This window comes from Dendropsophus ebraccatus, chromosome 12 (assembly GCF_027789765.1).
Source record: "Dendropsophus ebraccatus isolate aDenEbr1 chromosome 12, aDenEbr1.pat, whole genome shotgun sequence".
Taxonomy (NCBI): Eukaryota; Metazoa; Chordata; class Amphibia; order Anura; family Hylidae; genus Dendropsophus; species Dendropsophus ebraccatus.
The window spans coordinates 51,847,360-51,873,875 of NC_091465.1; the positions used below are offsets into that span (position 1 = coordinate 51,847,360).

General features: G+C 44.4%; 1 protein-coding gene across 1 annotated transcript; it reads left to right on the plus strand.

Annotated features, from left to right (window-relative positions):
* The first annotated feature begins 235 nt into the window (after positions 1 to 235).
* On the plus strand, positions 236 to 8,430 carry TMEM86B (transmembrane protein 86B). The gene is made up of 3 exons (XM_069947762.1): positions 236 to 368; positions 2,063 to 2,321; positions 6,974 to 8,430. The coding sequence occupies exons 1-3, from the start codon at positions 318 to 320 to the stop codon at positions 7,399 to 7,401; spliced, it is 738 nt and encodes a 245-aa protein (XP_069803863.1). The 5' UTR covers positions 236 to 317; the 3' UTR covers positions 7,402 to 8,430.
* Positions 8,431 to 26,516: the final 18,086 nt, after the last annotated feature.

Consider the following 26,516-nt stretch of genomic DNA (forward strand, 5'->3'; position numbering starts at 1 on the left):
TCTACTGTATAGGACAAAATCTAAATAAAAAGCACAGTACAGACATGCATTTATTGTAAGTAAAGTATTGTACTGAATAAATGGCAGGCAATAGGACTGTGACTATATTGTTGCTGTTGCTCTTTGACCAGATGATGATGAAGATGATGATGCACTGAGCACAGACACCCCGTTATCAGTAACGCTGTGCCTAAGTTAAAAGTCCAGGCCGCAGGTTAAAGTGTAACATGCTCACTATGTGCAGATAGGATTAATTCATTCTCCAATTCTACAGAGGGGGAAACATCTATCTGCTGCTGTTTTGTGTTCTGACAGAAATGGATATTCTAGAGACGGATTCAAGATACAGGAGAAAGTCTATGGCTACTGTAAGTTTATGGTGCTGGCAGCTGGGGACGCGGGTGACATTTCACATTGTAACAGGTTGTCTATACAGATATACTGAAATCTAAAGATTAGTGATTACTCCAAGCCTTTGAAAAGAGGACAGGCTACAGACCCTTTGCTGCTATAGTTAACGTCTGGATCTTCCTCCACTGGTGGCAAAACCCTGTACTGTGATAAGGGGCAACTTGGTTCCTCCTCTTTATTACGTGTACATCTTGGCTTCTCCATTACTTGATTTTTTTACACTACTCTACATTTTGCACTAAATGTAATTATTATAATTCCCTCATAAACGTCTACAAGGAACCTGCCTTATAGGAATACTGCCATACTGAGACTGAGAAGCATACCATTATATAGTTATTAATACTGACATATAGGGAATTAAAAGGGGTGTCTACACCATTTGCCACGTCTACACCATTCACACATGGCCTAGCACCTGTAGCTTTAGGCCAATATACATATTACTTAATTTTATTTAGAAATGGTATAATACTGTTGTTACTCGGCCGGTGTCATCTAGCCAAGTACTGTATGTGTTGTTTCTCTTTTTTTTTTCCCTTTTCTTTTTATGCGGTTTTGAATTGTATTCTTTTATATTATAACTGTGTTTGTTCCAGATGTGGCTCTGAGCAAAGGATAAATATGTGTGTGTGTATGTGTGTATATACAGTATATATATATATATATATATATAAATATATATGTTATGACTCTCACATGCCTGTGCCCGCTCTATTCATTCCCACATTTGCTAATGTGGATGTCAATGTGGTGGTTCTTACATCCGGCTCCCCTGCTTTGGGTCCAACATCCCATCAGTAAAGTGTTCCTCAGTGGGGCTAATAGAAGAGAGGCACTCCTTCAGTTTTCTCTGTGATTTACATAGTGTTGTGCAGAAGGCAATAGTGAAGGCAGAAAAAACAGATACTTTACTCCGAATGGCCATTGAAGTATGGTTTCAATCAGATCCACATATTGTCATCTGACAGAGCTTGTGGCCAATAATGTTACAACCATACAAAGTGCTCCTTTAAGTGATGTCACTAATCTTTATCCTGTGGTTTAGTGATCTGTCCCTTTTCTCACCAGTCTGACACAGAGATCAGTAGGGGCTATGGGGGAGAATTGTCTTAGTTGCCCCTAGCAACCAATCAGATTCCACTTTTCATTCTTCACAGATTCTTTGAAAAATGAAAGGTGGAATCTGATTGGTTGCTGGAGGCTACTTTACACCATTTTATTAAATCTCCCCCTATGTGTACACCGCTGTACAAGCTCAAAAAACTTTTCTAGAAAAATCTTTTACTTCTACAGGCATCCACTTCTAGTTTTGGAATAAAAAGATGCACTTCCATAGATTTGTGTTTGGGTAACAACCATCTTAGGCAGTGATCGGCATAACAGGGACTTGGCACAGTGTATTATGGTCTTTATCAGTCCGCCCTTTGTGTTAACGTCTTCAGAATTTAAAATGCAATTTCAAAAATATATTTACAACGTTATCACAATATCTTCTTGACATTGTACAAGATCATGTTACTTCTATTAACATCTCACATGAGACTTGAAGTTACTATTTCTGTATCCTGCAAAATACACAGAAAAGAACAAATAAACATGTAACATGAAGTGACAGTAATATTACATAACTATGTATTTTTTTGTCTAGGTAAGGAGCACTGTGCCAAAACTTCTCCCCTTCCTTATCACTGTGTGCAACTATTTTGTGCTGTGGATCCCACTCTCCGAGCCCAGCTGGTACAATGCAATCATTAAATGTCTGCCCATTGTAAGCTTGGAGTTCTTTGTTCTCGTCTATTCTGTTGGTGTGGGCAAGTTAAGTCCTTATGCTAAGAAAATCTTTCTGGGACTGGTCTTTTCTGCAGCTGGAGACATCAGCCTGGTTTGGCCAAATTATTTTCAACTGGGTAAGAACTCTAAAATGAATGGTAAAACTCAACCAACACTGGTATTGGTTATGTACAGGGTCCCATAGCAAAAAACTGTAAGGGGCCCCCCTCCCCTTTGCACAACACAAAGCATTATATATATATATATATATATATATATATATATATATATATATATATATATATTCAGTAATGTGGCCACTGTCAGTCCACTTATTTAAACCATAAGGGCCCATTAGGAGCCCTTATGGTTAAATAAATACTGTAGGAGCAGGAGCAGACTATCATCTGCTTAACCCCTCATGGACTGCAGTGTGTGAGGGACCCAATGTTCTCTTACGTGCTGCAAAAAAGTTAAAAAGGAAGACAAGTAGATCTCTGTTTCACTGCTCCTGTACTGATAACCCCTGACCTTTGGATAGAGCTTTACACATTTTCTTACTTGATTGCAGCAGTCGGAGAACAGAGGTCAGGGGTTATCAGAGCAGTTAAGCTTTTTTTTGTGTTGCAGCCTGTAAGTGAACACTGGGTCACCTATACACTGCAGTGCATAAGGGGTTAAGCAGAAAGATACAGAACAGCTCTTATTTTCCCTATGCATACCTTGGTCCCCCTCCCTAACGGGCCCCATAGCAGTTGCCTACCTTGCCTCTATGGTAGCTATGCCACTGTTTTGTAATAGAATAATGTGAGCTTATCATGAAGGGAATCTACCAACTGGACAATCCATTCTGAAAGGTAGACGATTATCATTGCTGGTTTGGCTGCTTAAACCCCTGGTGTTCATCTGATACTGCTGAGGGAAGCTAAGGCTTGAAATTCAGGCGTGTTATGTAATGTGCACATACCCTAAAGCCTCATTACACGGGGCGACTGAGTGCTCGCTTGTTCCTCATTCCCCGCTTGCTGCCGGTGCTATTACACACTTCGACAGCAAGAGGGTGAGTGCAGGGGGAGGGGCTGCCCGAGTGATCGATTGATCATCTGGGCAGCCCATAGCAGATAGAAGCAGTCTGCTGCCGCCGCTCCTTATCCATGGAGCGACAGCAGCTTATCGCTGCTATATTAGCAGCAACAGCAAAGATCAGCCGACATCGTTCATGTTGGCTGATCGTTGCCTTCTATTACACAAGACAATTATTGGCCGAATACGGCTGATAATCATCTTGTGTAATAGGGCCTTACGTGTGTACCCAATGGGGGACATTTATGAATAGTCCGCCCAAGGTGTACACCAGGGAGAAGGTGCAGATTTGCCCCTTTTCCCTTGCGTACGCCTGCCGTATGCCCCGCTCGCCCGAAAGGCGTGACAAGGCGGAGAGGAGGTGTGGCCATCATGACCCAAATCTACACCTACTGGAAGCAGGTGTAGATTTAGTATGCCGGGTGCAGGTTCGGGCGCCCGGCTGGCCGGGTTCACTAAGAGGCGTGCGCCTCTTAGTAAATCCTTCCGGGAAAAGGGGACAGGGCCTAATATAAGTACAAGTGCGCCGGTCTTCATAAATCCCCCCCAATGAGTTGCCCCAAGTTAAAGTCTCCTTTTTTACTGGGGTACAGTGCCTAACACACCTGATGGGTTGTCCACTTTTTAAAGAGGATTTGGAAAACATTTCAGTTTTTTTTCCCCAGTAAAACCTAGTACACTTATCCATGGATTGTGTTTGGTATTGCAGCTCTGGTAGCTTAGACTATGTTCCCGCTCAGTATTTTGTCAAGTATTTGGCAACCAAAATGAGGAGTGGATTGAAAACACAGAAAGGTTTTGTTCACACACTGTTGAAATTAAATGGATGGCTGCCATTTAATGGCAAATAATTGCTGTTATTTTAAAACAACTGCCATTATCTACTCCAGGTATTGGTTACAAAATACTGACCAAAATACTGTGTGGGAACATAGCCTTAAAGATACCACACCACACACAATCAGTGAACAAGTGTGAATTTTTTTTTTAACAACTGTGATTTTGTAGTTTTTTTTTTTGTAAAGCTTTTTTTTTTTTTTTTTTTATGCTGCACACTGATGTTGTGTTCGTTTTAGGGGTTTTAGTCCAGCAACAGCATCACACCTGTCCATAGTTATGATGTTGAGCTGCAATACCATACCCAACTGGTGCTGTTTTTGGAGGAAAGTAGCAATTTTTTTTTATACTGGACATCCCCTTCAAAGTGTCACTCTCATTTCTAAAAGCTTTTGACACCTCAGAGAGACATGCCAACAATTCGGTCCAGGTCTGAGTGTTCAGACCCAGACTGATTGTGAGAATGAGTGGGGAGATGGCCACGCTGCCATGCGGTGTCATCATGAGACCATCTTATCATGTGAAAGAGATGGAGAGGACCACGCTGAGTGCGGTCTTCTCCTGGCTTCTTCTCATGATTGGACAGGGTCTGAACACTCTAGACAATCAAAACTTCTGACATGTCTGAATGACATGTAAAATATTTTTTTTAATGACAGGTACACTTTACATAGTTACATAGTTAATACGGTTGAAAAAAGACACATGTCTATCAAGTTCAACCAAGGAGGGGATGGATATAGGAAAGGGGGAGGGGTGATAGGTTCTATAAGTTGATGTTGTCTTGCAGAACCTAAATCCTTCATTCATAGTTGTTTGCACATATGCTTGAGGGATTTTTTTTCCAAGATACTCCTTTAGGCTATGTTCACACTACGTACATTTCAGGCAGTATTTGGTCCTCAAGTCAGGTCCTCATAGCAACCAAAACCAGGAGTGGATCGAAAACACAGAAAGGATCTGTTCACACAATGTTGAAATTGAGTGGATGGCCGCCATATAACAGTAAATAACGGACATTATTTCAATATAACAGCCGTTGTTTTAAAATAACAGCAAATATTTGCCATTAAATGAAGGCCATCCACTCAATTACAACATTATGTGAACAGAGCCTTTCTGTGTTTTCAATCCACTCCTTGTTTTGGTTGCTATACAGCCTCAAACATACAGCCTCAAAAATACAGCCTCAAATATACGTAGTGTGAACCCAGCCTAAACCTGCACTGATGTCACGGCCGCGGCAGCGTCCCGTGCTCCGGACCGCCGCGACCTCTCCATGCAGCTGCCGGGGTCCATGTACAGGGACCCGGTGCTGCTACTAGTTCAGCCCCGGAGGGGCGCCTTACCTCGCCCCGCTCCTGTCACCCGCTGTGCCGGCCGGCGCGCGCGTCCCTGCCTCCTAGGGCACGCGCGCCGGCTGTCTCAGATTTAAAGGGCCAGTCCGCCCCTAATTGGAAGGTGCACTAATTCACTTCCTATAAATTCCAGCCCTGCCCCACTACAGGTGTTGGAGCCTCTACATGCTTCCCATAGCGTTTGGCCCAGCTCCCTGTTGTTCCTGATTCCTGTCCGCTACCTGGTCCCTAGTCCTTGTTCCTGATTCCTGTCTGCTACCTGGTCCCTAGTCCTTGTTCCTGATTCCTGACGGCTAACTGGTCCCTAGTCCTTGTTCCTGATTCCTGTCCGCTACCTGGTCCCTAGTCCTTGTTCCTGATTCCTGTCCGCTACTTGGTCCCTAGTCCTCGTTCCTGGTTCCTGCTCCTCTGTTACACTATTGCTCCTGTGTTCAGCCTGTCACCTGTGGTTACGCCTACAGACCTCTGCCAGCACCATCTCCTGCCTACTGCTCCTGCCACGCCTCGGCTGCCGTCACTAGCAACCAAGCCAGGGGTAGCGACCTGGGGATCGCCTGCTGCAGCAAGTCCATCCCGCCTTGAGGCGGGCTCTGGTGAAAACCAGCGGCCCCTTAGACTCCGCTCCCTGGTGAGGTTAGTGACATCGCTAGTGACGGTCCAGTGGATCCACTACTCCAGGCTTTACAACTGAGCATGTGTTGGTCTGCGTTTCTGAGATGTGAATCCCCTCTATCCAGCAAAGAGCTTTGACACACTATGGGGTACATTTATCAAACATGCGCCCCTGGCATACACCACAGAAAAGGTTAAGGTTCTTGTCTTTTCTGTGGCATACGTCAGGAGTAAGCCCCGTACACCAGATGGGCGAGGTGTGTGTGTGTGTGGGGGGGGGGTTAATGCGGCAAGGTGGAGAGGAGGCATGGCCTTTTTCCCACGCCTTATTTACCATTGTTTCATGATATCCGGCGGGACAAGGTGCCTAGCACTCCGGAGCAAGTAATGCATTATTGCAGAAAATGCTTTAAAGTGAATGTACCATCAGGTACATCACTTAGGGGTTTTTACATTAATAGATCGTCGCCGGCATGGGAATGCTGGTGGCGTGGTCCTTTTGTTGAACCACCACCCAGGTCCCTCACATGATGCTGGTCTACTTCCAAACATCGGCCCAACATGAATTACTGGGGGCAGGCCCCTATTTTGGCAAAATCCCCTCCCCTCTATGAGCTGCTCTACCAGTCACAACAATTTTGCTGTTACTAAAAGAATTTTTTTTTTTCTAATTCCAAAAAATTATTTTAGTATGGTCACAGTAGGAACAAAGAGTTAATATGTGTTTTCTGTCTGCTTTCAGTTTTTTTTTCCGTATTAGAATCTATTTTTATGATATGAGGTGGAGAATGGCTTTCACCATCTGACTGGCTTTCTGCATGCTAACCATTTCTATGTTTAGTCCAAATATGCCTCTAAAGCGGATTATTTACATGACAACATGTTTTGTTCTCTTTCAGGTATGGTCATGTTTGGATTGGCGCACATCATGTACACAGCTGCCTTTGGCTTTCACCCTCTGAATTTCCGAATCTTCATTGCTATCGGGCTGTTTGGTGTCACTTTTTATTCCCTGACTTTCTCGTACCTTAGTGGGCCTTTTGTGTACATGGTAGCAGGTTACACTATGCTGATTAGCACTATGACCTGGAGGGCACTATCCAGGGTCAGCTTGGCATCTCCCAAGTTTTCCTGGGCACATATCTCTGCAGCTTTGGGATCATTTTTTTTCATGATTTCGGATTGTGTACTGGCTGTCGATAAATTCTGCTTCCCTATCTCCAACTCCAGGGCGATTATCATGTCGACGTATTATGGTGCCCAAATGCTGATCGCCCTCTCCATCACTGGCGGGTCCAGAGATGACTTCACGTGGAAATCGAGATAATATCGATATAACATTCCTCATTTCATGGATGATCAGTCAGGATGGCCTTCTCATCACTCCACTTTAATAAAACTCTTATCATATGAAGCTCTTTTCCTTAGCGGTATAATTGCAGTAAAGGCTTTTCTCATTAAGACAACTCTGGTTTAACCCTTTTTCCTCCGTTTTTTTTCACCTCACCTTATATTGTTTTATTGTTCCTGCAACACTGCTGTACAATGACTTATTTTTTGTGAGATGTATACCTTTATACCTTTCACTCTGCCAATTAATGCATTGCTGGACCAAAAAAAAAACTTAACAAAAAACACACAAAACTATTTAGTTCCTGAGAAGTTAAAAACAAATAAATAAATTGATCATGCTTACCTGTCCATACTCCCCTGGTACCCACCCACTTGCTTCTCTAGGTTCCTTGCTCAGTGACAGCAGACTGATTGGCTGAGTGGGATATCCCTAAGCAGGGAACCCGAAGAAGAAAGCAGAGGAGTACAGACATGTAAGTACGATCTATTTATTGTTTTTAACATCTCAGGGGCTAAATAGCTAACTTTTACACCCCTATGACACTATATATTCTCACAGGGGAGTCAAAACCCATGGCAGGAATGAAGTACCATAGACTTTAATAGAAATCAGTATCACAGCGATTTTCATTGCAGTATGTAATCCATTGCAATACAGTATGTGAGAACGGAGCCCAAAAGATGGTTTGAATTTTTTTCCCAAATGAAGCTGTATTTCTAGACAGTATAATTACATATTCAATTTCTGTTTTTTTTTTTTGCACCTCACCGTATAAGATCCATAAGGATGCAAGGATTTTTGTTTGTGTTTTTTTTTTTTTCATTTTAAAAATAATTTTTGTTACATGTTTAGCCTCCCTAGGGACTTACATGATTGCTTTTATAGTACCCTGTAATACTAATGTATTGCATTGTACTTTGCTATTAATCAACTATTACACGCTGCCTATTAAAACTTTAAGGCTAAGTTCACACACCATAAAATAAAGGCTTTTGTAAAATACGGCTGTTCTTTTTATCTGTTGACTAGTGATAAACAAGCATGCTCGTCCGAGCTGGGTACTCGTTTGAGTATTAAGGTACTCGAAGGTGCTCGATGGTCAGACAAGCATCTCGCAATACTCGAGAAAATGGCATCATCTTTTTCCTGCAAGTTTAGGCGCAATTTCTCAGCCAATAAACATGCAGGGAAATCTTTGGTACATTGCGATGACGTGGGACCCATACATGTGGATAGCAGCGATTGGTTGGCCAGATCAGATGATCCGAGCATATAAGAATCTGGGCCGGTGGTACTCGCCTCACATGCATGCTGGAAGAGATTAGGGACAGAGCTGCTGATTGTCAGGGAGAGCGTTAGGGAGGGAATTAGCGTTCCAGTAGGCAGGGATAAGCCCTTGTAAGGGCTTAAAATTGTTATTTTGTTTGGAGTACTCCAGGCTGCTGGCTGGGACTTGCAGTGCAGCTACCATGATCTTAGCTGTACACTGTGGTGATTGACTGCTGGCAGAAGGGGGAAAGCTGGTGGTGCATACAGAACCCAAAGAAGTGCTCAGTACTACTATTTTTTTTTTTTTTGTGGCTGCTGTTGTACATTGTATTGCTGTCATTTGTAGTACAGCTGCATAGAACTTCACTGCTCATTGTCCTGTTTAAGAGGTGGCATACACCATAAAGCACCACTTAAACACAGACTATATACGACTACCTCCAAAAAACAGTCTGACCAGTATCTGTTGTCATCTGCAGCCATATAGCACCACTTGGGATAATGGTGCGATTAGGCAGCCTCAGAGGCATCCATGAATGCTGCCGCTTCTGTTTCCTGTCAATTTCCGTGGTGTTTCCATCATTTTCTAAGGTTGGCAGGTTTTCATGCAACCTTCCCTCGGCCGAGCTTGGGTCCCCTGCAAAAATGCTTGAGTTTCCCATTAACTTCAATGGGGTTCGTTACTGGAAACGAGCACCCCAGCATTGGGAAATATTCGTCTTGAGTACAGAGTACACAAGCATTTTAGTAATCGCTCATCACTAATGTTGACACATTGTTTTATTTAATCTCAAAATTATTGTTGAATTTAGCTTTTATTTTACTGCGTGCGAACCTAGCTGAAAGCGTTGTATTGCTCAGTCAGTGATTGGCTGAGAGAGCTGTTTCTGCCAAGACAAGTCAGTCTTGAAAGTGGTGGTGGGAGTGTTTAGCAGGGTACACAGAGACGCCACAGGGGGTTCTCAGGGAGCATATAGTGATTTAAGAATGGGCTCTTTATTATTATTATACAGCAGGGATTGGAGTTAGCAGCGGGCACTCACCATTTACAGTGTGAGCTCAGCTTCTGACATTTGGCATACTTGTATGTCACTCCTTGGGAAAGGGTTAAAGGGAACTCATCACTGGCCAAAAGGCCTAGAAAGCTATATGTACATTGTAATGAAGCCCCCTGTATTGTTTCCTATAAGCTTTGCATATCCTCCGGAAATGAAGTTTGTAACTGTCCCGCCCCATATACAAATTACCCTCAACTAGTCATGTGGGCGTTCAGCAGCACCAAACTAGTCACGGATGGCACTTGAGTTGGTGAGATAACAGACCACAGATTACTGAAGATTGAACAAACTGTGAATACATTACCTGCCAATGTTCCCAGTCTTCTCCTGTGCTCTGCTTCCTCTCCAGTCCGGCTGAGCTGACAGATACCGGCTGTTATTGCCATAAAACTAATGGACATGCCCTTTTTGGTTTTTCATGTCTTAAAATACAGTCATAAATAGAGCCAAATTTTAGGACACATTTAGAGATGTAAACAGCTCATACAGTGCCCATGTGAACATAGACTAACAGCATTTTAAAGAACTGTTTGATGCAGACAAGAGTACAGAAAATAGTAAGGACTGAGACATGGATTATTGGGAATGGATTATATCTTGCACCTAGTTCTGGGCTTGGACCTCTTAGGATCCTAATGTTACATTGGTCCATAACAGAAATGGCCTATTCCTAATGTATTACTGACAGTTGCCACTAGAGGGGGATATAGTCAAAGCCCTGCATACAGCTATATAATTGAAGCCTACTGAGGTATGTGTGACTATGTAATGGAGCAGGTACCCCTGTAATGGCTATTTCTTGAATGTAGACTGCATTCGGGATTGGAGAAGATTTTTCTGTATTACTAGTTGTTTAACTACGTTACACTTATGAATGATGGTGTACTTAAGTGATAGGGAAAATGTGGTATGTCAGGATCCATTCTATATCAATCTGAGTTTGTAATGCTACACTTCCCCCTACAGATACAATGCATATATAGCAGCATAGCAGTAAACTTGCTCCACTGTTACAGCCCATCACCACCTGCCCTGATATAATCAATGAGAGGACATCTTTGATGCACATACTCCTTCAGGTAAGCAAGACAGACACATATCTCATATTGACCAATGGCAAGTAAACTGCATGTAACTATAGGCTACATCAATATTGTTCTTAAACTAAATGAAACTAAATGAAATAAACTAAATGAAATAAAAAAAAAACCATCACTATATGACTGAAACTTAAATCCATGCCTGGGACAATGTATAGTGACCTTCCAGATGTCCCCAAGTATTGCATATGTCCTGTACTGAATAATTTATTATTAAAGGTGATGCAACCAAGGGTTTTACAGGGCAGTTACTTTTCACATGGGTGTTAGGTAACTGTTCCTTAGATACTTTTTTCTTTCTGCTCTTATATACTGGAATAATTAAAGTCTATGGAGTGTTCTAAGCTCTAGGCTTTAGACAAAAATAAACTGTGTGTAGGACCCATGACTACAAAGCTAGGCGTAAAAGAGGAATATTATACAGCCAGACTATATAAAGGATTGGAACATTTACAAGAGAGTTTGTAATTAAGTGCACAAATAACAGCACCATTCTGTTTTACCGAGATATATATACTGGACAAATAACAATTCTTTAATAAAACCTCCATATACTGCCTATATAACTGTTACATATTACCCAGACAATCTTACTTTGTCAATCACAGCGCACAGCCTAAAAGTGTATGTACTCCAGAGGGGTTCATACAGTTAAATGGCCAGGCAAAAAGGCTCCCAAGGGGCTCACTTGGCCGCTGGGTGCTGACGCCAGCCACAGACTTTAGTGCCCCCTGCCTTTGTGTGCCCGGGAGTGGCCCCTAACTTCGGTACTGGCTTGCAGTCACAAAAGGCTGCTCTTTACCTCTATGCTCCAGCACTCTCTGACTAACGTCACTGGGCCATAGAGCATAGAGACACAGAGCGGAAAAGAAGACAGGACGCAGGTGGAGCCAGGAAGCAGTGTAACCAAGATGAGTATGAGTGTTTTTTTTTATTTTCTTTTGCACAGGGGGGCCTAATACTATATGGGGGCTGGGCTGGAAGGGAAAGGACTGATACTATATGGGGCTGGAGGCGGGAGGATTGATATTATATGGGGTTACATAGCAAGGCTATGTTCACACGTCGTATCGGACCGGCTGGGTTCCGTGACTCGGCCGGGTCACGGAACGGCCGGTACTGCAGTACCAGCCGGATGATCTTTCTGGCTGTAGTGTTCTGATGCGGGCGCATCAGCGCGCGCTCGGATCGGAACTCCCCATATCGCACAATGAAGCAAGCGGCCAGATCCGCTTGCTTCATTGTGTGAACTAACAGGGTTTCCTACGGCAGCAATTCCCATAGAACAAGAGGCAATGTTCCTCACTGCATTTATGTAGTGTGAACATAGCCTAACACAGTAACATAGTTTATATGGTTGAAAAAAGACAAGAGTATATCAAGTGCAACCTACAGAAATACTACTTTGTTGATCCAGAGGAAGGCAAACCCCCTTATGAAGCCAATTGCCCCATTACAGGGAGAAAATTCCTTCCAGTCTCCAAAATGGCAATCAGAATAATCCCTGGATCAACTTCTATCACCAGAAATCTAATTTCCATAACTTGTAATATATTTTTTTCAAGAAAAGCATCCAGACCTCCCTTGAACGTGTTTAATGAATAAGCCATGACAACATCATTATCCAGACTTGTGCTGTTTGGGGGCAGCTTCCTCCGCCGGTGGTGCTGGCTGGGTTTTGGTGTGGCATTTTTGGGTCTGGTCCTGTGGCATGGGGGTTGCAGGGCCGTTCCATGGCCTCCCTTCCCTGACTGTGCACGCCTGCGGGGGTGGTGGTCGCTGACTGGCACAGTGGGGACTTAGTGTAGGGACCCATGTGTATCAGATACCTGCACGAGGTACATGGGGCAGTGTGGCTTGATCAATTCACATACAGAATTCTGATGTTTTTTATGCAGCCGAGAGGTACTAGTATCAGCCATAGGTGTGAGGTCAGGGCCGCTTTAACCAGAGGGCACATGGTGCACGTGCACCGGGCCCACTGGTTAAAGGGCCCCCCCCCCCCCGAGCAGGCCGGCCGTTGCTATGTGCGACCAGTGCGGTCGCACAGGGCTCCGGCCACCAGCCTGTCATGGGGGAGCGCCATGGATGGGTAATCTACTTACCCCTCCATGGCGCCCCCTGCAGGGCCCCCCCGTCCGCCGCTGCTGCGGCGCTTCAGCGCTGCAGCAGCAGCGACACTGACAGAGAGAGAGCCATTGGCTCCCTCCCTGTCAGTCACTCACTCTTGTGGCCGCACTTCCTGCGGTCACAAGAGGCCGCGCTCTCCCTCTAGCGGCCGACGTCACTGGAGCGTCGGCGCGAGGGGAAGGGGTGTGCAGCCTCTTGTGACAGCAGGAAGTGCGGCCACAGGAGGGAAGAGAAGAGGATTGCGTGGACCCAGGTGAGTAAAAGTGTTTGTTTTTTTCAATGTTATATAGCAGGGGGAGCTATATACTATGGGGGGGGGGCACAGGGGGCTATATACTATGGGGGAGAACAGGGGGCTATATACTATGGGGGAGAACGGGGGCTATATACTATTGGGGAGCACAGGGGGGCTATATACTATGGGGGAGAACGGGGGCTATATACTATTGGGGAGCACAGGGGGGCTATATACTATGGGGGAGCACAGGGGAGCTATATACTATGGGGGAGCTATATACTATCAGGGAGCACAGGGGGGCTATATACTATGGGGGAGAACGGGGGCTATATACTATTGGGGAGCACAGGGGGCTATATACTATGGGGGAGAACGGGGGCTATATACTATTGGGGAGCACAGGGGGCTATATACTATGGGGGAGCACAGGGGGCTATATACTATGGGGGAGCACAGGGGAGCTATATACTATGGGGGAGCACAGGGGGCTATACACTATGGGGGAGCACAGGGGAGCTATATACTATTGGGGAGCACAGGGGAGCTATATACTATTGGGAAGCACAGGGGGCTATATACTATTGGGGAGCACAGGGGAGCTATATACTATGGGGGAGCACAGGGGAGCTATATACTTTGGGGGAGCACAGGGGGCTATATACTATTGGGGAGCACAGGGGGCTATATACTATGGGGGAGCACAGGGGGCTATATACTTTGGGGGAGCACAGGGGGCTATATACTATTGGGGAGCACAGGGGGCTATATACTATGGGGGAGCACAGGGGGCTATATACTATGGGGGAGCACAGGGGGCTATATACTATGGGGGAGCACAGGGGAGCTATATACTATGGGGGAGCACAGGGGGCTATACACTATGGGGGAGAACGGGGGCTATATACTATTGGGGAGCACAGGGGGCTATATACTATGGGGGAGCACAGGGGGCTATATACTATGGGGGAGCACAGGGGAGCTATATACTATGGGGGAGCACAGGGGGCTATACACTATGGGGGAGCACAGGGGAGCTATATACTATTGGGGAGCACAGGGGAGCTATATACTATTGGGAAGCACAGGGGGCTATATACTATTGGGGAGCACAGGGGAGCTATATACTATGGGGGAGCACAGGGGGGCTATATACTTTGGGGGAGCACAGGGGGCTATATACTATGGGGGAGCACAGGGGGCTATATACTATTGGGGAGCACAGGGGGCTATATACTTTGGGGGAGCACAGGGGGCTATATACTATGGGGGAGCACAGGGGAGCTATATACTATGGGGGAGCACAGGGGAGCTATATACTATGGGGAGCACAGGGGGCTATATACTACTGGGGAGCACAGGGGGCTATATACTATGGGGGAGCACAGGGGGCTATATACTATGGGGGAGCACAGGGGGTTATATACTATTGGGGAGCACAGGTTAGCTATATACTATTGGGGAGCACAGGGGCTATATACTATTGGGGAGCACAGGGGAGCTATATACTATTGGGGAGCACAGGGGTCTATATACTATGGGGGAGAGCACAGGGGGCTATATATTATGGAGAGCACAGGGGGGCTATATACTATTGAGGGGGAGCACAGGGGGGCTATATACTATTGGGGGAGAGCACAGGGGGGCTATATACTATTGTGGGAGAGCACAGGGGGGCTATATACTATTGGGGGAGAGCACAGGGGGCTATATACTATTGTGGGAGAGCACAGGGGGGCTATATACTATTGTGGGAGAGCACAGGGGGGCTATATACTATTGTGGGAGAGCATAGGGGGGCTATATACTATTGGGGGAGAGCACAGGGGGGCTATATACTATTGTGGGTGAGCACAGGGGGCTATATACTACTGGGGAGAGTGCACAGGGGGGCTATATACTAATGGGGGAGCGCACAGGAGGGCTGTATATAACTGGAGGAGCACATGAGGGTCTATATACTACAGGGACACCTTAAAACTATGGAGGCACAGAGGGGTGTAACTATGTAGGAGTACAGAGGGGTATAACTACTGTATAGGGGTACAAGGGACCTAACTACTGTATGTGTTGGAGCCTAAAATATTTGTCTGGCAGATTCTGGAGAGAAGATTCACAGCCAGGAGAAGACTTCAAGGTGGCCTAGGCTGGATGGAGAGAAATAGAAAAGGTGACAGACTCTGATCGGAGAAGACGCCTCCGGTGAGTCACTGGATGTAACTTCACTCTGTTATAGGCTTGTACTGATAGGGGTCATGGTATGGCGGTATTATGTAATGGTATCAATGGTGATATCTTTCTGTTTTGTTTAGTGCAGTTTTTATGTAATATGTAATCACTGAATGGTGGAAATAGTGTTATAAGGTATCTACTGTATGTATTGGGGCTCTTGATACAGTGTGGGGGCAAATTCAGTACATTATACAATGTGCAGAAAGGTAAGGGGGGCCCACTCTTGAGGGCTGTGCACTGGGCCCACCAATGTATTAAAACGGCCCTGTGTGAGGTGCAGCACTCTTTTTCTTCCCTGAACCGTATCATGTGGAATATCATTCAAAAGTCTCATTGCTCTTACAGTAAAGAATCCATGTCTGTGTTGAAGGTGAAACCTTCTTTCCTCTAGAGGTAGAGGATGCCCCCTTGTTTTGGTTACAGACCTAGGAGTAAAAAGATTACTACAAAGATCTCTGTACTGTCCATTCATATACCGTATTTTCCAGCATATAAGACGACTGGGCATATAAGACGACCTACAAATTTTCCAGTTCTAAAAATATAGAGTTTGGGATATACTCACCATAGGCACAGTAGAGGTGAAAGGTCAAAGAGTTGTGTTTTTCTGGGCACAGCGTCACTCTACCGTATCTCTTTTTTTCCATACCCTGGATGCCTGCGGCTTGCTCTGTCCTTCATACGGCGGAGATGCACACATTTTTTTTTTTTTGGCTCCCCCCAACGTATGCGTCGACCACAGCACCCACCTTATAAGACAACACCTGGTGTATAAGGCTATCTGTGACTTTTGAGAAGATTTTTATGGGTTAAAAAGTAGTCTTATTCGCAGAAAAATGCTGTATTTGTACATTGCCACTAAGACGTCTTTTTTCTAAACTAAATAACCCCAAGCTTGATAACCTGTCTTGGTCCTGTAACCCACCTATTCCCCTAATGACCTTTGTTACCCTCCTCTGCACCCGCTCCAGGTCAGCCATATCCTTCCTATATACCGGTGCACAGTATTCTATGTGTGGTCTGACAAGTGATTTCTAAAGACTATGTTCTCATCTTTAGCCTCTTTGTCTCTTTTGATTTGATTTTATTAGCCTTGGCAGCCGCTGCCTGGCACTGTCTGGTCTTTTTTTTCGGAAGCAGTGTTACCCACTGTTTTATACCTTATGGCTAGGTTCACACTCTGTATCTGTGCGGCTGTATTGCGGGCGGTAAATCATATAAAAATAGGGGGGACCCTATGCGGGTTTTTTTTTAAATAAATAAATAAATAATAACAAAAAAACGCATAGGGTCCCCCCTATTTTTATAACCAGCCGGGTTAAAAACCAAACGACAACAGCCTGGTAACACCAGGGTGGGAAGAGCCATTGTTTTAGGCCCTCCCCAGCCTAATTCTTACCAGTCTGCTGCCGCCCGGTCCAGGAGCGCCAATTTTGATGCTCTGGGACCACTGGCACCCGGCTCTTCCCAGTACCCCTGGTGGCATTGGGTACTGGGGTAATAATGGGGGGTTAGTGTTAGCCATTTTATACCGGCTAACACTAGGCCCCGACTTAGTAATGGATTCCGTCTATTAGACGGCTTCCACTACTAAGTCTATAAAGTAAAGAAATAAAGACAACACACAAGTGAAATTTTTTTTTATTCAAATAAAAACACCCCCACACCCCTCATTGACCATTTTATTAAAAAAAACAACAACAAACAACCGCTGGTCATCGACGTAGTCCACGGAATCCGACATAATCCACAGGATACCGATATCTGAAAAACAAAAAGGGAGAAACACACAAAAAACACAAACAGGAGCACAACACCCATCATTGTGAGCGGTGTTGTGCACCTTACAGTATGCAGCATCTTTACAGATCGCTGCTTACAGTCTGGCTCCCAGGGGGTTAAGGGGTTAAGGGAGGATGTAACCCCTTGGGGGCCAGACTGATGTCAGACTGCACCCATCCCAGCAAGGAAGGGGTTAAGTGACCCCCCTTCCTTGCTGGGAGGGATGCAGTGCTGGGGAGGGGGTGGGGAGAGCTTTATACTCAGCCCGATGTTGTCTCTTCGCTGGTCCGCAGCACAATGAAGTCATTGTACTGCGGACCCGCTAATTATACGTGCGCTCAGCCGATCAGCCAATCAGCTGAGCGCACATATAATTCTAAATGTTTCTTCTAATAATGCTATTGTCATAACATAATTAGAAGAAACATTTGATGTTTTAATTAAAGTAAAGTGATGATTAGTACAGAATGCTCTATTGCCGGCAATATGAATTAACGGCTTACTGGAGCTTCCTATACTAATTAATATTTAATTAATAAAACACATTTTCGTTGTAATAAAATCAGTTTCGTTGTTCAATAATTTAATTTAAACGAATCCATTATTGTGCAATTAAATATACTGTCAAAAAATAAATATATATATATATACATTTATTTATATATATATTTATTTTAACAGTATATTTAATTGCAAAATGATGGAATCGTTTACATTTAATTATTGAACAATGAAAGGGACTTTATTACAACGAAAATGTGTTTTATTAATTCAATATATTAACCATGAGAGGCATCGGCAATTCATGTAAACTGTTTCCCTGCTTTCCCAGAGGTGTTTGCATCACTTTCTTAAGATTGTATTTGTTATTTTTAGTTGAACCAGATTTCCAAGTAAATGACCGTATGTTTTCAGCCGCATGTCTATTTTTTCCCACGGCCGTAGTTTCAGCCGCACATTTCCAGCCGCATAAAAAATACAGCCACACACATACAGAGTGTGAACATAGCCTATAATTGTACTTTCTACGGCCCAAATGCATAACGTTACATTTATCCACATTAAAGAAAAAGTCCAGCAAAATTCAAAGTTACGCTGCGGGCAGAGGGTGGGGGAAATATAATATAGAAAATATAGTTACCAGGCCCCATGCCCATGCTGACCCCATGACATCATCACGCTCCTGTTCTTCACCAGATGTCATTTTCTCCTAGCTTTGGGGTACATCATGATTCAGCTGGAACGGCGGGAAAGGGTGGGATATAGCTCACTCAGCCAATTAGTGGTTGCAGCAGTATCCCGCCTCAGTAACTGACTGGCATCCGTCATCCGAGTCAAGATGTACAGGGGGGAGATATGAAAAATGCCAAGGGGTCCCCTGAAGTGGGGCACGGTGCAGTGGAACAGAAGGACTAATACCATATGTGGGGGCTGCACAGGGTGGAGGGGCTGATACCATATGGGGCTTGCACGGGGGGCTGATAGTATATGGGAATACACAGAGGGAGCCCAAAAACAATATGGGGGTACAGAGGAGTCTAACTACTATATGGGGCACAAGGATCCTGTCTACTAAATAATAATGCTTTTATTTGTATAGCGCTAACTGATTCTGCAGCACTTTACATAGTTTGTCAGTTTTGGTCCCTGTCCCTATTAGGGCTCACAATCCAAATTGACCTGTATGTACCAAATACTGTATGTTAAACTTTATGTTATGGGTGTGGGAGGAAACCAGAATACCCAGAGGAAACCCATGCAAACATGGAGAGAACATACAAACTGTTTCCAAATGTTGTCCTTGATGGGAGCAAAGAGCCTATAATGTTTCTTGGGCAGATTCTGCAGAGAGGATTCATGGGCAGGAAAAGATTTCAAGATGACCCTGGCTGGATGGTGAGAAAAAGGAATTACTCTGATTAGAGAAGATGCCCCCTCTGAGTCACACCATGTAACTGCACTCTCCTATTGGGTTTGTAGTGAGAGTGGTCATGGTGGTATCATTTAGGTATAATGTAGTGGTATCCAGTGTCGGACTGGGATGCCTGGGGCCCACCGGAGGAAATGATCCCTGGGGCCCACCAAAGAAGAATCAGTAAAAAGAGACATACTGACCCGGCCTTATTCTGGATTCATCTGGATCTGTGACAACTCCCTTGTCCCCCAATCAGAGCAGGCTATAGAGATAGCACTCCAATGACTGACTGTATATACTGGTAGTTTGTGCCCATATGATGCAGCTGCACCCCATATAATCATTTTATTACCCCCTTCATCCTCCTGCCCCTCTATCATCATACTACTCCCCTCTTCATCCTCCTGCCCTCCACCATCATACTATTACCCCTTCATCATCCTCCTGCCCTGCCATCATACTACTCCCCCCTTCATCGTCCTGCCCCTCCATCATCATACTACTACCTCCTTTATCATCCTGCCCTCCATCATCATTCTACTACCCCTTCATCCTCCTGCCCTGCCATCATACTACTACCCCTTCATCCTCCTTCCCTTCCATCATCATAGTACTACCTCCTCATAATCCTCCTGCCCCTCCATCATCATACTACTCCCCCCTTAATCCTCCTGCCCTGCCATCATCATACTACTCCCCCCTTCATCCTCCTGCCCTCCATCATCATACTATTACACCTTCATCATCCTCCTGCCCTGCCATCATACTACTCCCCCCTTTATCCTCCTGCCTGTCATCATCATACTATTACCCCTTCATCATCCTCCTGCCCTGCCATCATACTACTCCCCCCTTCATCCTCCTGCCCCTCCATCATCATACTACTACCTCCTTCATCCTCCTGTCCTCCATCATCATACTACTACTAGAGATGAGCGAACCTCAAGCATGCTCGAGTCCTTCTGAACCCGAACTTTCGGCATTTGATTAGCGGTGGCTGCTGAAGTTGGATAAAGCCCTAAGGCTATGTGGAAAACATGGATATAGTCATTGGTTCGCTCATCTCTAAATACTACCCCTTCATCCTCCTGCCCTGCCATCATACTACTACCCCCTTCATCCTCCTTCCCTTCCATCATCATAGTACTACCCCTTCATCATCCTCCATCATCATACTACTCCCCCTTTCATCCTCCTGCCCTGCCATCATCATACTATCCCCTTCATCCTCCTGCACCTCCAAGATCATACTACTACCCCTTCATCATAATACTACCACCCCCTTTATCATCATACTACTACCCCCTTCATCCTCCTGCCCTTCCATCATCATAGTACTACCCCTCTCATCCTTTTGCCCCTCATCACCATACTGCAGCCTCCTTCATCATTCTCCTGCCCCTCCATCTGTATTTAAAACAAAAAACAGCTATACTTACCTCACCTGTATGCTTCCTCTAGTCCCCCAGCAACTCCTCTTCCTGAGACAGATCAGTCACACCGACAGGGGGCGGGGCTTCCTACGGCGGGGTTGGAGGTTTCGGGGTGATACCTGGGACATGGTTTGGCTGGAGCTTGAGTCCAGGTATCCTCGCAGGGTTGCTGAAGACCTGACAGCTGCCACAGCGTCCGACACTGGGGCTCACTGAGCACAGGCAGCATCACTCTAGGGCTGTCTGGGGGCCCCAGCTGCTGGACGTCACTGGGAGTGGGGGAGTGGCCCACCGGAGGATTCTCCAGTTCTCCGGTGGCCCAGTCCGACACTGGTGATATCATTGGTAATATCTTTCTCTTTTGATTAGTAGCAGTATGGTGGCAATATGTAATCACTGTATGGAGATAACATTTATCGTCAACAATGTTATAGGATAACTAGGTACTGTATGTATTGGGGCACTCTGATGGCATTTTACAGTGTGTGGAGGCCCAGAGCATGCACTTAAAGGGGTTTACATGGGTGATAAAAATGATTGGCAGTGCACTTGCTACACAGTATATGAGCACTCTCCTTATATACAAACTGGTTTTATGTTCTGCTGATTCTGAGATTTTGAGGGGGCTGGGGGCTCTAAGGAAATTCTACTATGTGAGAAATGTAGACAATGCTCTGTGAGCTAAACACATCAGCAGCAGCTGCACACATCTGTCTACAAGTTTTTATTACTCTTCAGTCCTGACTATTTGGCTTGCTGAACTTTTCCTGGACAATGTATCTACATCTGCGAGTATGTACTAGTTTGCAAAATTTATGTGTTTTTTTTCAGCTTTGCGAGCTATGCTACACCAACATAGATATAATTGTCGAATGAGAACATTGCAAAATTTTTATTCTCCGACAAAAAATATCTTAAAAATGGTTCCAAATCTTAAAGTATAAAGTATGATTTGTTATTGTAGGATTGCTGTACAGAATGTGCTGGGCAGGAAACCTTGGAAACTGAACAACATGTAATTGAGGTTGCCCTGTAACTCTGTCACTACAGGACACACATCACACATGAGCCATGCTCTATTCTACGCGGAACTGCATTCTTTGGTAAATCTAGCGTCCAAAGTGTTACCCCACATTCTTGGCAGATGTCCAAGATCTGGGCGGGAGTGTAGAGAAAGCATCTCATTATGTCAAGTCTCAGAGACACTCCCTGATGATATAAATAGCTTTCTACACAATACTAAATTCTTCTTCCACCATGACCAAGAGTCCAGACTTTATTCTGCCAGGAAATGGGGGGAGGCACTGTGTACTGACATTTGGCTCCTTCATCCACTGTAACATTGACCTACTTCTCTGGACACAACTGAGTCCATTGTATCCATTTGGTACCCTTTAAAAGTTAATCATGATCCAGTCTCTAGACTTCTAATAGCTTGACTCACTAATAAATTATGAAAGATGACTACTATCTGTACTGTAGCCTAGATGTGCCTTGCTCCGATCTTCTATATTGTTGGACTGGGTTCACACACAGTGTTTTGGTCAATACTTGGTCCTAATTCTGGAACTCATTTTGGTAACATTTTTACAAAAACCAGGAGTATGGACCATATGCAACATACGGCCACGTTCACACAACATATCTTTTGTTTTATATCTTAATACAAGAGATACATTGCATTGAAAATTAATGGAATCCCGGTCAGAGTGTATATACATAGTATACACCCTGGCCAGGATCCCTAGTGGCCGCATGGAAAACTGACATGTCAGTTTTGTGTGTCCGCTATTTATTGAACAGCGGCTGCCTAACCCTGAGGCTATGTTCACACTACGTAACAGACCGGCCGTTCCGTGACCCCGGCCGGGTCACGGAATGGCAGGTCTGTGCCCGGATCATTGCGGCCGGTACTTAAGTACCGGCCGGATGATCCATCTGGCCGCAGAGCTCTGATGCGGGCGCATTAGTTATGCTCAGCCAATCGCGGCTGAGCGGCTGATGACGCGAAGATGACGTTTGGCACAAAATGGCGGGCGGCCCTCGACACAGATCAGGTAATGTTTAATGCACCACACACTTCCGGGTACACGAGCGGGGGTGGGGGGACACGGGAAGGGGGCGATTCACAGACATAACATACTTTACAAAGTTGTATAACTTTGTAATGTGTGTTATTCTGTGAATAATTTTTTAGCGCCGCACTACCCCTTTAATCCCTTGTATGCCAGACTGAACTATGTGGCCCCCAGGGAGTCAAGTAAGGATGCATGGCATCCTCAATTAACCCCATGAGGGCCACATTGATGTCACAATGTACCCATCCCGGCAAGGAAGGGGTTAAGGGGGGAGAAGGGGGGCACTATTTATACTCACCATCGATGTCTTCAATCTTCAGCAGAGCCTGTCACACTGAGATACAAGTGTGCCAGGCTCTGCTATTTCAAAGATACCACCCCAGTATCAGCGGCTGCTGCAGCCACTGATTGGCTAAGCAACATTTGTTTAGGCAATCAGCGGCTGAAGCAGTGTTCCTGCTGCAGCCGCTGATAGAAGAAGACGGGGAGAAGACCAGAGGGTAAGTTAAGAAACCCCCACGACAACCCCCCCCCCCCCCCGAACGGAGCAAACAGAAAACCCACTGTGCCGTGTCTGGCACCCGCTCCAGGAAGGAAGGGGGTCACTTAATCCCTTCCTTTCTGGAGCAGGTGCATTCGGGTCAGCATTTTAAACTGAACATTGACTTCAGCATTGAAGTCCATGTTCGGGGAAAACCGCCGACCTGAAAAAACGCCCAAATTTTAAAGAGACTTTTACACATAGGACCAAAAATGCCATGCACCGCGTTTGCGTTTTTTGTGGTGTTTTTTTTTGTGGCTTAAAAAGTCACAAAAAAAACTTTGTGTGAGGGCACCCTTTAATGATTAAGCCACTTTTCATTTTTGCACTTTTGCTTTTTACTCTGAGGGGGAGATTTATAAAACTGGTATAAAGTAGAATTGTCTTTGTTTCCCCTAGCAACCAACCAGATTCCATCTTTCATTTTTCAAAGGGTCTGTGAGGAATGAAAGGTGGGATCTTATTGGTTGCTAGGGGCAACTAAGACAATTCTACTTTACACCATTTTGATAAATCTCCCCCCTTGTGTTTAAAAACCCATGGCTCTTCAATTTTTATCTCTACAGAACCATATGAGCCATTTTTTTGTAACTAAAATTGTATTTTTTAATGACCATCTTTATTTTTTCATTAAATATGCCTTGAAACAGAAAAAAAAATATTTGTAAGGTTAAACTGAAAAAGAAAAGCAAATTATAAAATTTTGGTTGGGTATTGTGTTTATGATGTTTGCCATGTAGTAAAAAACTGACATGTTACTTATATTCCTCAGGTCAGAATAATTACGATACCCAATTTACCCGACCTATATAACTTTTGTTTTAATTTATTCCTTTAACCCCTAGACAACCCAGGTACGCCCTGGAAGTTTTTGCCCAGACGACCGTGGGCGCCTGACCTATGAAGCGCGCTCCGCTCCAGAGCGTGCTTAATAGGAGGTGGGGGCCAGCTGCAGTGAGCAACCGGCACCTCACGGTTAATGACAGGGGGGGGGGGCGTGTCATTAAACTCTTAACGCCGCGATCTGCGGCTTTTAATTGTAAGTGACAGGGGGAGTCCCCTGTCACTTGACGTTCGGGACCCCCGCAGTCACACTGATTGTTGTAACGGACCGCCAGGGGTCTCTCACCTGCCTTTGCGTGGTCCGATCGGCGATCTGCTTACTGAGCCTGCACAGGTAGGCTCAATGAGCAGATCGCCTATCACACTGATCAATGCTGTGCCTATGGCATAGCAGTGATCAGTGTGAATAGTCAAACAAATGTATGTAAAAGTCCCCCAAAGGGACTTAAAATGTGTAAAAAAAAGTAAAAAACATTATTACACTACCCCAAAGCCCCTCCCCCAATAAAAGTTCAAATCACCCCCCTTTCCCATTATATAAATAAAACATATAAATATATATACATATACATATAAACATATAATATACCGTAGCGTGCGTAATTGTCCGAACTATTAAAATATAACAAGAGTCATCACAAACGGCGTAAACGAAAAGAGCAAAAAAATTGCAGGGATTACCGATTTTTTGTTACATTATATATATAAAAAAGTTAATAAAAAGTGATCAAAATGTCTGATCAAATATGGTATTTATAAAAACTAGAGATCATGGCGGAAAAAATGAGACCACATACAGCCCCATAGGTGAAAAAATAAAACTGTTATAAGTGTCAAAATAGGACCATTTTATTAATAATTGATTCCAAATAAAAAAGGATTTCATTATAAAAAAAATATATTACATTAGAGAATCTGTGTAAACCTGCATATGGTTGTGTTCGGGCTGACCTATAGAATAATGATATCATGTCGCTTTTACCATATAGTGCATTACGTAGATACAGGAACCCCCCAAACGTTATTGCATTCTTTTTTAAGATTTCATCAGTTTAAATCTTTATAAATAATATATTTGGGATTCCATCATACATGTTATGGTAGAAAGAAAGATGCCATTAGAAAGTACAACTATTCCTGTAAAACATAAGCCCCACACATGGCCCTGTAGATAGAAAACTGAAAGTGCTAGAGCTCTTAGAAGGGGAGGAGGAAAAAAATTAAAACGCAAAAAAATTTAAATTTGCGTGGTCCCCTGGTTCATTTTGGGCCTGGTCCTCAAAGGGTTAAAAAAAATGTCTTTAAAATAAATAAATAACTAAATGTGCTTAAAATTGCTTTATTGTGATCCTTATAATGTTTTTAATTTTAAACTATGGGGCTATTGAGGGGCTCATTTTTTGCACCATAATCTGTCATTTCTATTAATACCACATTTGCATATGTGACCTTTTGATCACTTTTTATTCAATTTTTTTTTCTAGAATGTGATGTGACCAAAAATCAGCAATTTTCATTTTTTCTTTTTTTGAGCTTGAGCTGTCTACTGTACAAGATCATTACTGTGATAATTTAATAGTTTTTCGGGTTGCCTGTACAACAGATTGGCTTTCCGCCAATCAGGCAGCCAGCAATGGAGTCCATCAGGTGTAGAGAGGGCTTGAGTCGTGAGCCCTTTATATACCTCCTTAGCAACATCATGACAGATATATCCATAATGAGTTATTAAGGGTTTAAAGGGGATTTCAGCTATTGGTTATATAAGCTATTGTGATACCACATGGGTGTTTCCATCTGGTAAGCTTTTGTGATATCACCTTAGTCATTATCTAACGGGGTAACCAGTATAGCAGCTGCTATAAGGCTTAGTAGTCAGTTTCTGGTAGTGGGGATCATGACAAAGTGGGGACAAATTTTGAGGATTTAGATGGCATGATGTTTGCCGTAAATGAGCCTTTTTTGCTTGTTGGTTGGCTAATTGTTGACCCTATTGCACAGGGTGTTTGTTAGGACTCGGGCTATGCGTTCGGCTCGGCGTCCATAGCAGCCAGACTGCATGTCAGGTTTTGCTCTGCGCTGCTATTCCTGGTTGTCGCAGTGGTCAGTGCTTCACTCGCTGGTAGATCAGTATAGGTGTAGTGAGTTCAATAATAATGGACTGATGGCTAACTCACTAGTCAGCTGTCAGTATTTGGGCAGGACCTGGAGCTTCAGCCCTAATCACACCTGGGGGCTGGGACTACAGGCCCCATAACAATCCTCCCCTGTCTCAGTACCTTGCTCGCGATAGAGCCTCAGAGTGTTTTCTTGACCTAGCATCTGTTTTGACTGATTCTCTTGGCAAACTGATTTCTGGCTGAACTTCGACTATTCTCTGGACTCTGTTTCTGTACTTTGCTGACAGACTGTTTTTTTACTTGGATCACTGACCCAGGGCCGGCTCCAGCTTTTTGTGGGCCCTCGGGCGACAGA

Bases quoted from the DNA above. Each gene is read 5' to 3' on its own strand.
- TMEM86B (XM_069947762.1), top strand. From the start codon at position 318: ATGGATATTCTAGAGACGGATTCAAGATACAGGAGAAAGTCTATGGCT. The intron at 369-2,062 runs GTAAGTTTATGG...TTTTTTGTCTAG, and splicing joins GGAGAAAGTCTATGGCTACT to GTAAGGAGCACTGTGCCAAA. The intron at 2,322-6,973 runs GTAAGAACTCTA...GTTCTCTTTCAG, and splicing joins GCCAAATTATTTTCAACTGG to GTATGGTCATGTTTGGATTG.